The sequence below is a fragment of the Physeter macrocephalus genome, chromosome 15 (assembly GCF_002837175.3).
Source record: "Physeter macrocephalus isolate SW-GA chromosome 15, ASM283717v5, whole genome shotgun sequence".
Lineage (NCBI taxonomy): Eukaryota > Metazoa > Chordata > Mammalia > Artiodactyla > Physeteridae > Physeter > Physeter macrocephalus.
In genome coordinates, this window is record NC_041228.1 from 65,394,642 (window position 1) to 65,405,873 (window position 11,232).

At 46.2% G+C, this 11,232-nt stretch overlaps 1 protein-coding gene across 1 annotated transcript in view; it reads left to right on the forward strand.

Moving 5' to 3' along the window:
- The first annotated feature begins 4,950 nt into the window (after positions 1-4,950).
- The window catches only part of TRAM1 (translocation associated membrane protein 1), a 29,306-nt gene continuing 23,024 nt past the window's right edge, over positions 4,951-11,232 (forward strand). Inside the window, exon 1 of the mRNA XM_007128946.3 lies at positions 4,951-5,270. Within this exon, the coding sequence (XP_007129008.1) occupies positions 5,148-5,270 (123 nt within the window). The 5' untranslated portion in view covers positions 4,951-5,147. The remainder of the gene's footprint in view (positions 5,271-11,232) is intronic.

Here is an 11,232-nt window from a genome sequence, read left to right on the forward strand (position 1 = left end):
TGATCTGGCTGGGTCACAGCCTTTTCATTACCAGTTGGCTCTCCCTCCAAGGGTGACGTGTCCTCTCTTACCAATCTTTCCTAAGAGTAACAACACTGCATTATAAATTTGGCTTATAGTTTCCATAGCAGTAAAATTTATACTCAAGAAAATTATATCATTTCCAACTATTAAAGCAATGATTTCGCTTCCTCATAGAAATACAATTTCTTCCTCACAAGACAAGTGCAATTTTATATTCTTAAAATTTACTATAAATGATTTAACAACAGCATATAAACAGATAAATGACCTGGGGTTTTTTTTTTGTTTTTTTTTTTGCGGTGCGCGGGCCTCTCACTGTTGTGGCCTCTCCCGTTGCGGAGCACAGGCTCAGCGGCACATGGCTCAGCGGCCATGGCTCAGGGGCCCAGCCGCTCCGCGGCATGTGGGATCTTCCCGGACCGGGGCACGAACCCGTGTCCCCTGCATCGGCAGGCGGACTCTCAACCACTGCGCCACCAGGGAAGCCCTGTTTTCTGTTTTTTTAATGGGCTTTGTGTTTCCATCAGAGCAGGAGCCATGGATCAGGTTGAGAATCATTGCTCTCTGGAAGTTCAGGGTCATCCTGGTAAGTGAAGCTCCTGGAGCACTATTTATACTGAAACAGAATGGGTTTGTCAGACAAACAGGTTGCCAGCCCTGGGACTTTGGGCAAATTACTTAACCTCTCTGAGCCTCAGTTTCCCCATTTTTAAATTAGAATAACAACCATTCATAGGGTTTCTGTGAAAACTAAATGATGTAACTTATGTGAAAGCAAAATATCAATACCTGGAACACAGTAGTCATACAACAAATATTAGTTTCTTCTTTTCCATTCTTTTGTCCCCTAGGAGCTGTTGAAATCCAACAGTCCCATTTTAGTTCTTCCTTTTATTAGGTACATGCTTGTTGTACTTACATTCGCATCCTCTCAGAACTGTTTTTTTCCTTTTCATGTATGTCTTGTACGACCAACTAGAGATAACCTCTTTGAGGGCAAAGATTGTCTCTCTGTTTCTTTTATATTTCTCATAATTACAGCAACCCTATGCCACAGATTTTCCTGGATAGACCAAATTTCAAACAGTCTTCTTTTCGTCCTTTTTAAAATTATTAAAAATATCCTGAGAATCCCAGCACTTCGGGATCCAAGCTACATTTGCGGAAGCATCACTTACCCACAAGACAGTGTCTGTACACATAGGAGCCAGCACCACGCTGGACACACAATAGCCTCCAGAGCTGGACACACCTGAGCAATCAGTCTGCTTAAGAGAGGCCTCCAGAGCCCTGAGGGCCTCCTTAGACCACTTTCCCCACCACCATGACCCACCTTCAGAGGATTTAATGGTAGGCCTCCCGCCCTATAAGCTTCTGAAGCAGCCCATCCTAAAAAGGAAGCTAAAATTAGAATTGATTCCCCACTTTCCCTAAAAGACCATCTGCAGAGTTGCCCCATGTGGCAGGACCCTTTCCACCTTAGTCCCCTTGGAGGCGAACCTCCAGGTCATCCACCATCACCACATTCTCTCCCCCTCGTGGCTCTTCCTCCCTTGATTTGACCTCAGCTAACCTCCCCCCACCCTTCCACTGCATCCCCTAGAACCCCAGCTGTGTCATCAGCCAAGCCCTCCACAGCCTCCACCCTTTTCTGCATATTTTCTTCACCCTCTTGCACAGAAACCTGGGGCAGCTCTCACTGGAAACTGAAACCTGCTTCCCCCGGAGCCTCAAGAGGCCGCAGAGCCGAGGGGAGGAGTGGGGGTGCCCATGCCCCTCCCTGCTGCCGACAGAGAGCTCTCCCCCCTCGCCCCAAAATCCGCGCTCTTCTGGAAGCCCATACCCTCCAACTACACCACCCACTCACTACCCACGACACCGCGACCATCACCCGCTCACCAGGCTCCTGACTCCTCTTCGTCCTCTTCACTCGTGCCGGATGTCAGCACCCGCCCCCTTCCCCTTCTGCGCCCTGAGTCCCTCCTGGCGACAGGCCATCCATAAAGCGTGTGGAGGGCGCTCTCCCCTCCTACCGCCTCGACTCCTCGCTTCCGACGTGCGCCCTCCATCACGCCCTTCCCGTCTCATTGCCAAGGACCGCACGACCTCAGGACTCATCCCCAGCACCCCACCCTCTGACCGCTTGCTCTCTGGCCAACTAGCCCCACTCCAACCGTCTTCCACGGGACAATTATGGGGCTCTGCTTACTAGTCTCACTTTAAATGCAGGCTGGCCGGGAGGTTCTCAGGCTGCACCTCAGCCTGAGGTCTTCCTGGTGGCCCTCCCTCCTTCCTTTCACAGGTGTCAGACACGTATCGCGGTCTGCAGCCTTTCCCTACCGACTCCTCTCCCATTTATTTTTCACAAATGTTATTGACAACGAAGCCCTTACGATTCTAACTTTGTCTTGGCATCTATTTCCTGGATAACCCACACTGCCACAGACTCACATCCTCTGTCTTGCCAAATCCAATGGCCATCCCAAGTCCTACAGCTGTCCAGAGTATGGTAGGTTTCATGCAACGAAAAGAACACCAGTGGGGGTATTTTCTCACAAAAGAGTGAAAAATAACTAAATTTTAAGGTTTGAAAGAGTCCATTTCAGTTTAAAAACTCACTTTAGTGGAACAATTAATTTCCAAATGACCTAGAATATTTCCATGTCACCCTTCACCAAACAAGTCTTGAAAATACCCATCACATTGGTAATGACTTGTTTATTGTCTTCCATTCCAGGTATATGAGTTTCAAGAACAAAAACTAAGTCTTTCTTTGGGGAATAATAAAAATGTTCTAAAGTTAGATTATGGTGGTGGTTGCCCAATTTTGTAAATATACTAAAAATCATCAAATTGTACTCTTGAAATAGGTGAACTACGTGATATAAATTATATCTCATTAAAGCTATTTTTAAAAATGCAATTGAATCATTAGAGATGGCCACAGAAGTCAGTAAAGGTTTCAGTGAAGTCACCTGTGAATGAGATTTGAAGCAACAGTAGGCGTGTGCTGTGTAGATGAGGGGAGAGGAGAAAACATCCCAGACAGAAGCAGCAGCAAGCACAAAGCCAGGGAGAGCGGGGGAAGAGAGCAGACTATCATGTGTATAGACTTGGAAGCCAGTAGTGCTGGTACTAAGAGATTGGGGCCTATAGAGGTAGGGTTTGAGCATGTCTGGGTAGGCAGAAGCCAAACCGTAAAGCACTATTTAGTCATGCTAGCTTCCCATAAAGGAAAAGGGAAACCACCAAAAAATTTTGAAAAATTTTGTTAGAAACATCATTCTAATATGAAATTGGGTGATTTGGAGGTCGGTAAAACTAGTAATTGTTTGATCAGAAAGTAGGAAAATAACAATAGCTAACATTTGGGACTTCCCTGGTAGTCCAGCAGTTAGGACTCCTTGCTTCCACCGCAGGGGGCACCGGCTCAATCCCTGGTCAGGGAACTAAGATCCCTCAAGCAGCGTAGCCAAAAAGAAAAAATAATAACAATAATAGCTAACATTTATACCTAACTCTCTACTAAGCACTTTCCTTGAATCATCTCATTTAATTGCTAAAGTAGGCTACAGGTACTACAATTATCTCCTTTTTATTGATGATATGGTTTGCTCCCTCACCTCTTCAAGTCTTCAGGCAAATGCAATTTCCCAGACTTTCCCTATTCCCCTTGCTTTATTTTTCTCCAGGACCCTCATCTCAATTTAAGACATGTTTCACTTTTTAAATCTTGTGTAAAGATCCACTTCCCATACTAAAATGAAAGCCCATAAGAATAGGTTCAATTGTACTTTTCCTTCAGTTCTGTATCCCCAGTGCTTAGCATATGGTAGCTGCCCAATAGTTTTTTGAATGCATGAATACATAAATAAATGAAGAAATCGAATCTCATGGAGATAAGTAACCATGATCATACAGATAATGAGTGACAGAATTCTGACTTAAAAACCCATGTTCTTAAACCACTAAGGCATTCACCAGACTTGTAATATTGTAGGCGAGTGGTGAGTCCCCTCCTGAGAGTGCAGCAGTGGGAAAGGGAAGGGGGTACTGAATGGCCTTGGGTTTGTTTGGTAATAATTTGGATATAGAAGGATGCTGAAAGGGATCAGTCCAGGATGACTCTGGTTTCTAGATTTGGCAAATGGGTAAACAGTGGTACAATTCATCTGGAGAAAGAATACAAGGAGTCTTGGTTTGGGCAGAAATATGAAAGAGGAAGACATGTCTAATCTGTCTAATCCACAAACTTTTAAAAATCATCTCCCTAGATTACCAATAAGTGTCGTTAATAATAAATATGAAGCCAGTAAACCCAAATTTATGAACTTACTTCAGCCGCATGCCCGTTGGGGGATGGGTAGGAGAGACCAAATAGGAATTGTTCTTTTTTGAAAACTAGCTCAAGGCTACAAAGAATAGGAAACAAGTCCTCAGGCTTGTTTAAAATAACTCTGAAGTTAACTTTTAAGGCAGCTGCTAAAACCGAAGAATGCCCCTACCCTTATGTAGTTAAGATGTACTCATACGTTTAGATTATTTTGCTGGTGGCAGTGGCTTTCAAGAAGTGACAATCAATGTGGAAGCAGGCACTGACACCCAAGGCCAGGGTGGCACAGAGGGCGGAAAGCACGCTTGCACCCGCGCACGCCGTAGCACGTGGCCGCCCTGTGACCGCAGCGCGGACTCAGCCTGTTAAGTAACCGCAGGAAGCTCGCGCCTCAAAAGACTCCCAACCCCCTCCCTGGCGCGGGGCAGGGGAGGAGCCGCTCAGGTTTCTTACACTCGCCCGGCCCCGGGCGGACGGCCTCCGCTCCCTAGGCGGCGCTGTGGGTTCGCAGGGCCGGCCGCGGCACGAGAGAGAGCCGTTTCCCCAGTGCGCATGCTCGCCTCCTCTGTGGGCTCGCCTTTTTTTTTTTTTTTTTTTTTTTTTTCGGGCGGCCCCGGCGGCTGCGTACTGGCTGTGGGATGGGAAGTGAAGCCCCAGCGAGCGGTAGCGGCGGGGCTGTGAGGAGCAGCCAGGGGGAGGCGGCGGCGGCGGCGGCGGCGGCGAGTCGGTGAGCAGCTGGGAAGAGCGGAGCCGGGGCGGAGCACCTGCAGGCACGGGAGGCGGCTTCACCATGGCGATTCGCAAGAAGAGCACCAAGAGCCCCCCGGTCCTGAGCCACGAATTCGTCCTGCAGAATCACGCGGACATCGTCTCCTGTGTGGCGATGGTCTTCTTGCTGGGGCTCATGTTCGAGGTGAGCCCTGCCCGCGCCCCAATCTCCCGCCCGCCGTCCCCTCCCCGGGCCCCGGGTGCCAGCTCAGCCCCTCGGCCCGGGACCGCGGGGGACACCGGCGGGGTGGGGGGAGGTGCCGGCCGCCGGGCCCGGAGGAGCGGACCTGCCCCGCCCCGCGCCGAGCCGGCCTGGGGCTGCGGAGCCCCGGGATCCTGGCCGCCGTGCGCCCGCAGGGGCCGGGGCCGCCGCGTCGCCCCCTCGGCCGCCGCGCACGCCGCCCTCCCGCCGCCGCCCTCTCCCGCCGGCCGCGCCGCGCAGTTCCTGGTTCCCGCGAAGGGTTACGTGGCAGCCGGCAAGGGGCCGGCGGTCGGCGGGGGCGGCCCCTGCACGCTGAGCTGGCTGCGGGCGGTGGGCGGGCTGGGCAATGGCCGGCGCGCCTGGCTGGCCAGGCCGTGGGGGCCGGAGAGCGCACGGGGGCGGGGGCCGCGGCGGCACCGAGTCTGGGGTGAAACCGACGGAACCCGGCGTCCGCTGCCCACTGGAAGGGCGGTGGCCGCGGGGCAGCGAGTGATCTCCGCGAGATCGGGGCTTCGAGTCGCACCCACCCGATTGTTTTAACTCCTGTCTCCCAAGCTGGTATTGTTACCAGTGATCGAACTTTTTGCCCCAGCGCTTGATCTTTCCTTAAGGAAACAAGGTCTGATACAGAAATCGGGGTTCTGAACAGCAGTGCCGAGGCGTCGGATAATTTTCTTTTTGTTTCTTGAAATAGGAGAGGATGGAAATGTCAGGAGTGTGTAAATTATCATCCCACGTAGCGAGTATTGTGATGACTTACTTAACAGCTGTTGAATGTGGGTAATAAACTTTGCAAGGTGAACGTGTAACATCCTACGGCTTCCTTTCCCTCGCTCCCCAGTACACACGCGCATTCCTTATCTTCTTTCCCTTTTTAATTTTTCTCTGTAGCTCCTGTGCCCCACCAAATACACTAATTATTTTACTTATTTATTGTCTCCCCGCTCCTGGAATGTAACCTCAGTGAGGGCAGAAATTTTGGGTTTTTCCTAATCTATTTCCAAAGCCTAAATTTAGGAGATGCTTACAAAATATTTGCTTAATGAGTGGCATTAAGAATTCTTGAGAAAAGCTGGTGTAATGAGACTGCCAGTGACCGAAAGTTGAATAAATAGTTTAAATGGAGCCCATGTGGGTTTTTAAAATGTTATGATTAGGTAACTTAATATTTTAATAATTTTTTGCTTCTCTTCAAATGGGCTTTTCTGGATCTAGATACAGATTTTTTGATTCTTGATAGTGTCATTTACGTCCACTTAGTCCACTGCTAAGGAGGTAGTGTAGGTATCCTGAAAGGGAGGGTAGAAGGGAACTAACATATGTCACATCGTTCGATTTAGGCTGGGCCTGTGCTACTTACCTACTGAATGACCCAAGGCTAAGCCTCAGTTTTTCTGCTCTGTATAAGGAAATAACATCACCTGTGCTGTTCTCACAGCCATTGTTTGAAGAGATCAGATGATATGGTGAGAAGGCATCTCACGGTTTATACAGAACTACGTGAATGTATATGATATTAGAAAGGCAATGCTAAACATTTGTACTCTCTTTCTGAATTTTATAATTGTATATACTTTCTGCTTTGGTGTTAGAAGTAATACTTTTGTGTGTACAATACACTGAACAGTTCCGTAAAGCTTGCCATAACTCGTCAACACGTGGTAAGAATCCCTGTCTTTAAAGATATAATTTAGGAGTAATGTTACCTGCAAGGTGTATTTGCAATGCGTTGAATGAAATGGAATATAAATCAGAAGTGCTGACACTTAGAAATGTTATAACGTTGCTTATATGTAAAATATTTCATGTTCTCTTGCCACATTTCTAGAGAAGTTCACCACCTATACCTTGCCTCACATGTCAATGATTTTTTAACAGTGAGTGGATTTTCACCTTTACATCTGTAAAATTTATCAATTCAAATAGACACAACAGGGCTTCCCTGGTGGCGCAGTGGTTGAGAGTCCACCTGCCGATGCAGGGGACACGGGTTCGTGCCCCGGTCCGGGAAGATCCCACATGCCGCGGAGCGGCTGGGCCCGTGAGCCATGGCCGCTGAGCCTGCGCTCCAGAACGGGAGAGGCCACAACAGTGAGAGGCCCGCGTACCGGGGGGGAAAAAAAATCTAAATAGACACAACAAAGATCTAAATAGAAGTTTTTAAAGTCAGTTCAAAAAAGAATGTTGAAGTAGTAGACAGAAGGAAGTTTGTGCAGGTTGTACTACATTTTTCTTACCATATGTTAAAGTTTTAGGAGTTGAAAGCATGTTATCTACCTGTGGGAAAAAATTCACTGCATTAGTTTTGCTACTTGACTTTTAAAGTAATTGCTGTGGGACTTGCCTGGTGGCACAGTGGTTAAGAATCCACCTGCCAATTCAGGGGACACAGGTTCAAGCCCTGGTCCAGGAAGATCCCCCAGGTCGCAGAGCATCTGAGCCCACGTGCCACAAGTACTGAAGCCAGCGTGCCTAGAGCCTGTGCTCTGCAACACAAGAGAAGCCACTGCAATGAGAAGCCTGCGTGCAGCAACGAAGACCCAACACGGCCAATAATTTAAAATAATTAATTAATTAATAATAAAGTAATTGCTGAATGTCAACGTTAATGTAGTTATAGAATGACAGTATTTATGCTAGAATAATAGAGAAGTTAATGTTTTTGCAGCAGAACTGTTCAGGCTTTTGTGTCAATATATTGAGGAAATGTCGGAGGATTTATGGTGACATTGACAAAGCAATAACAGATACTGTATTACTAGCCAAAATGAAGAATCAGTATAGACGCTGAAGCTAAAGGGAGTTAGGGATCTACTGCTTGCTAACTGGGTGGCCTACGGCATGTCATATAACTTCTTAGAACTTGTTTCTTTTTCTGTAAAATAGGGCTCATCAGATTACTCTGAGAATTAAACTAAGTTTTATAATGGCTAGTTCAAAGTGTGGCTTACAGGAGGCATACCATAAATGGTAGCTCATTATTCCTTAGGTTTTTATCAAAGTCGAAAAACAGAAGACAGCATTTTTAAATTAATTAATTATTTATTTATTTTTGGCTGTGTTGGGTCTTCGTTTCTGTGTGAGGGCTTTCTCCAGTTGCGGCAAGCGGGGGCCACTCTTCATCGCGGTGCGCGGGCCTCTCACTGTCGCGGCCTCTCTTGTTGCGGAGCACAGGCTCCCGACGCGCAGGCTCAGTAGTTGTGGCGCACGGGCCGAGCCGCTCCGCGGCACATGGGATCTTCCCAGACCGGGGCACGAACACGTGTCCCCTGCATCGGCAGGCGGACTCTCAACCACTGCGCCACCAGGGAAGCCCCCGAAGACAGCATTTTTATGTGAGAAAATGTTCTAACAGTTAGCATCTAAAGAAATTATATATACTGATAAGGTTGATAAAGCAATAGTTTGTTTGGGAGATTTGGAAGAGTTTAATTTCCAGGAAAGTTTGTGTTATCAAAAATTGCTGTGAATTTTGAAATCATGTTTTTAGTACAGTCAGTTTCTGTCCACATACTGCACATCATGGTCTATAATGAATGACTTCATATTGGAGTTAGGAAAATTTAACAGTTGAAAGATGTAAAGATACTTGGGAAGCTTTCTGAAAGTGAGGATATAGAAGAGGAGTTAGGGGTTTCCACGAGGAATATTTTCTTCTGGGAGGGATTTACTTTTCAGAGACTCAGGAGTCCAGGTTGTTTGTGGCATGCCAGGTTTGGGGGACCTTTACAATTACAACAGTCCTGGGGGTTTGTTTTATTTTTAAGCATGGCTTATCTTAATGCCAACATTTTCTTTCCTCCTTTTTTTTTAAGAACTTAATTTTCTATAAGCTGGTGAGAAAGTGGGATTTGATATTCAGAAATTGCCTTTATCTTTGAGACACCCAGTCAATGTAGTAGTCACACTTCCCTCTGACAAGTACAAAATAGTTAACATCTCTGTATGACAAGAAAAGATACCAAGCCCCAGCTGGTGACCACTAAAGAAATATTATGATATTCATGATACTCTATACAATGCAGAATTAAATAATTCATTAGAGTCGTGGTAACCTGTTTAAGATGTATCTGAATAAGTCTCATATTTTTCTTATAAATGGAGAGCAGTGCCTTAAATGTCCAAAATTGTCATAAACTCATTTTTACTTTTGAGTGCATTGTATATTTCTGTAGCATATTTTATTCCAAACTAATTTGTCTTACTATTGATTAACTGTAATATTAGTTTAACTAAAGCAGTGCTGGCTGTGGTATGAGGCTTAGGACCCCTAGAAATGGCTAAGAGCATGATTACTGGTGTAATTTTTCTTCTTTTTAAAAAATTTTTCTATAAACATTTTTAGGGTGTGTAGTTTGTATTTTTTCTCTTCTTATTCTGCTACTGTCACATGCTAAGCTAGCTGGAAGCCAGATTTTAATTTTCTTTGGAAGCCTAGCATTAAAGGATAATCTAATTTTTGTTGCTTTGGGAATTTGATATTAAATTTATTTTTGAAGAATTTCACTTGTCATTTGTAAAAAAAACTTAAAAAGTTTTTTTAGCTATGGTAGTGGTGACCTCATATTCTAAATTAGAAACAGGGATGTGGAGTGTGTGTGCGTTTATATATGAAATCTAAACAAAGATATTAAAACATAAAATTTAGTAATCAGTCAGCTTTATTAAAAAGAATCACATGAAAGCAGTGTTACCCTGGAAACTCATGTCATTGTTCTGCTGTCTCGTATCCGTGTGAATGACCCAAAATGTAATACAGAAAAGCCTTACTTGCCTTTTCTAGGGAAGTGATCTTTATGTATCTACCCAGTGAAACAGCTCACTGTGGTGGCCATACCCTGACTTTATCTCACAAGCCTGCCATATTTCCAGATCCTGAACTCCAGAATAGCAGAACTCAGCTGCAACCTACATGTTGTTCATCTCCCCACGTGTACTGCTCGTATGCCAGCTCTCCACCTGGTCCAGGCTTTTGTGGGGCCTGGTCCCCTTTCCTTTTCTCCAGTATATTAGCCCCTTGTTGCTTTGCTTTTCTTCCTGTAGACTTTAACTACTGTCCACACTCTCCCCAGGCCCTCAGCTCCCTTTCCCTCTTGGTCTTTCTCCCTGCTTGGCCTGCACGTATCCGGCCGTGGTTGCAGCCTGCCGTCTGCCTTTTCCGTGCCTCCCCGTTCGTGGAGCGCTCAGTGTTGTCAGAGAAAGTCATGCACTCTTGCTGATGGATAATGTTACAAGTCAAAGGTTTCTGACCTCAGACAAAAGTAATACCCGGGGATCTTTTTACTTTTCCCTGGCCAGCTCCCTTCCCTAAAGGAACTATAAAAATACTCATCGTTTGAATCCCCAGCTATGCTTAACAGATGACATTGCTTTTCCCCCGCACAGGGATTTTCTTCAGTTTCTTGCCTTTTTTGGAACTTATCTATCTCATCATTTTTACCTTCTGCCTGCCTGATCTAAGAGGAAAACTGCTCAAGATCCACCTTTAGCTCTGTCCTTATATTTCGTCCCTACCAGATCTTTCCATCCATTATGCCCCGACATGTTAAATTCTCCCTGTTCCCTGGTGCCTTTGCTGACTGCCCCCGCGCCAGTTCAGTGCCTCCCATCACGAAACGACATAAATCTTGACCTGGCATCTGTCGCTGGGGACCCCTTTGTTCCCCTTGTGCTCTGCACTCCACTGTGAGGTGGCTTCTGCTTTCACTTCCTCGTTGGAATCACTCAAGCTGCGACCACTGATGACTTCTTACATCGTCCTGTCCGTTGCGCTCTTTTCCTGACTCACCTCTATTGAAACTTTGACTTTATTAACCACACCTTTTTTTTTTTTTTTTTTTTTTTTTTCGGTACGCGGGCCTCTCACTGCTGTAGCCTCTCCCGTTTCGGAGCACAGGCTCCCAGC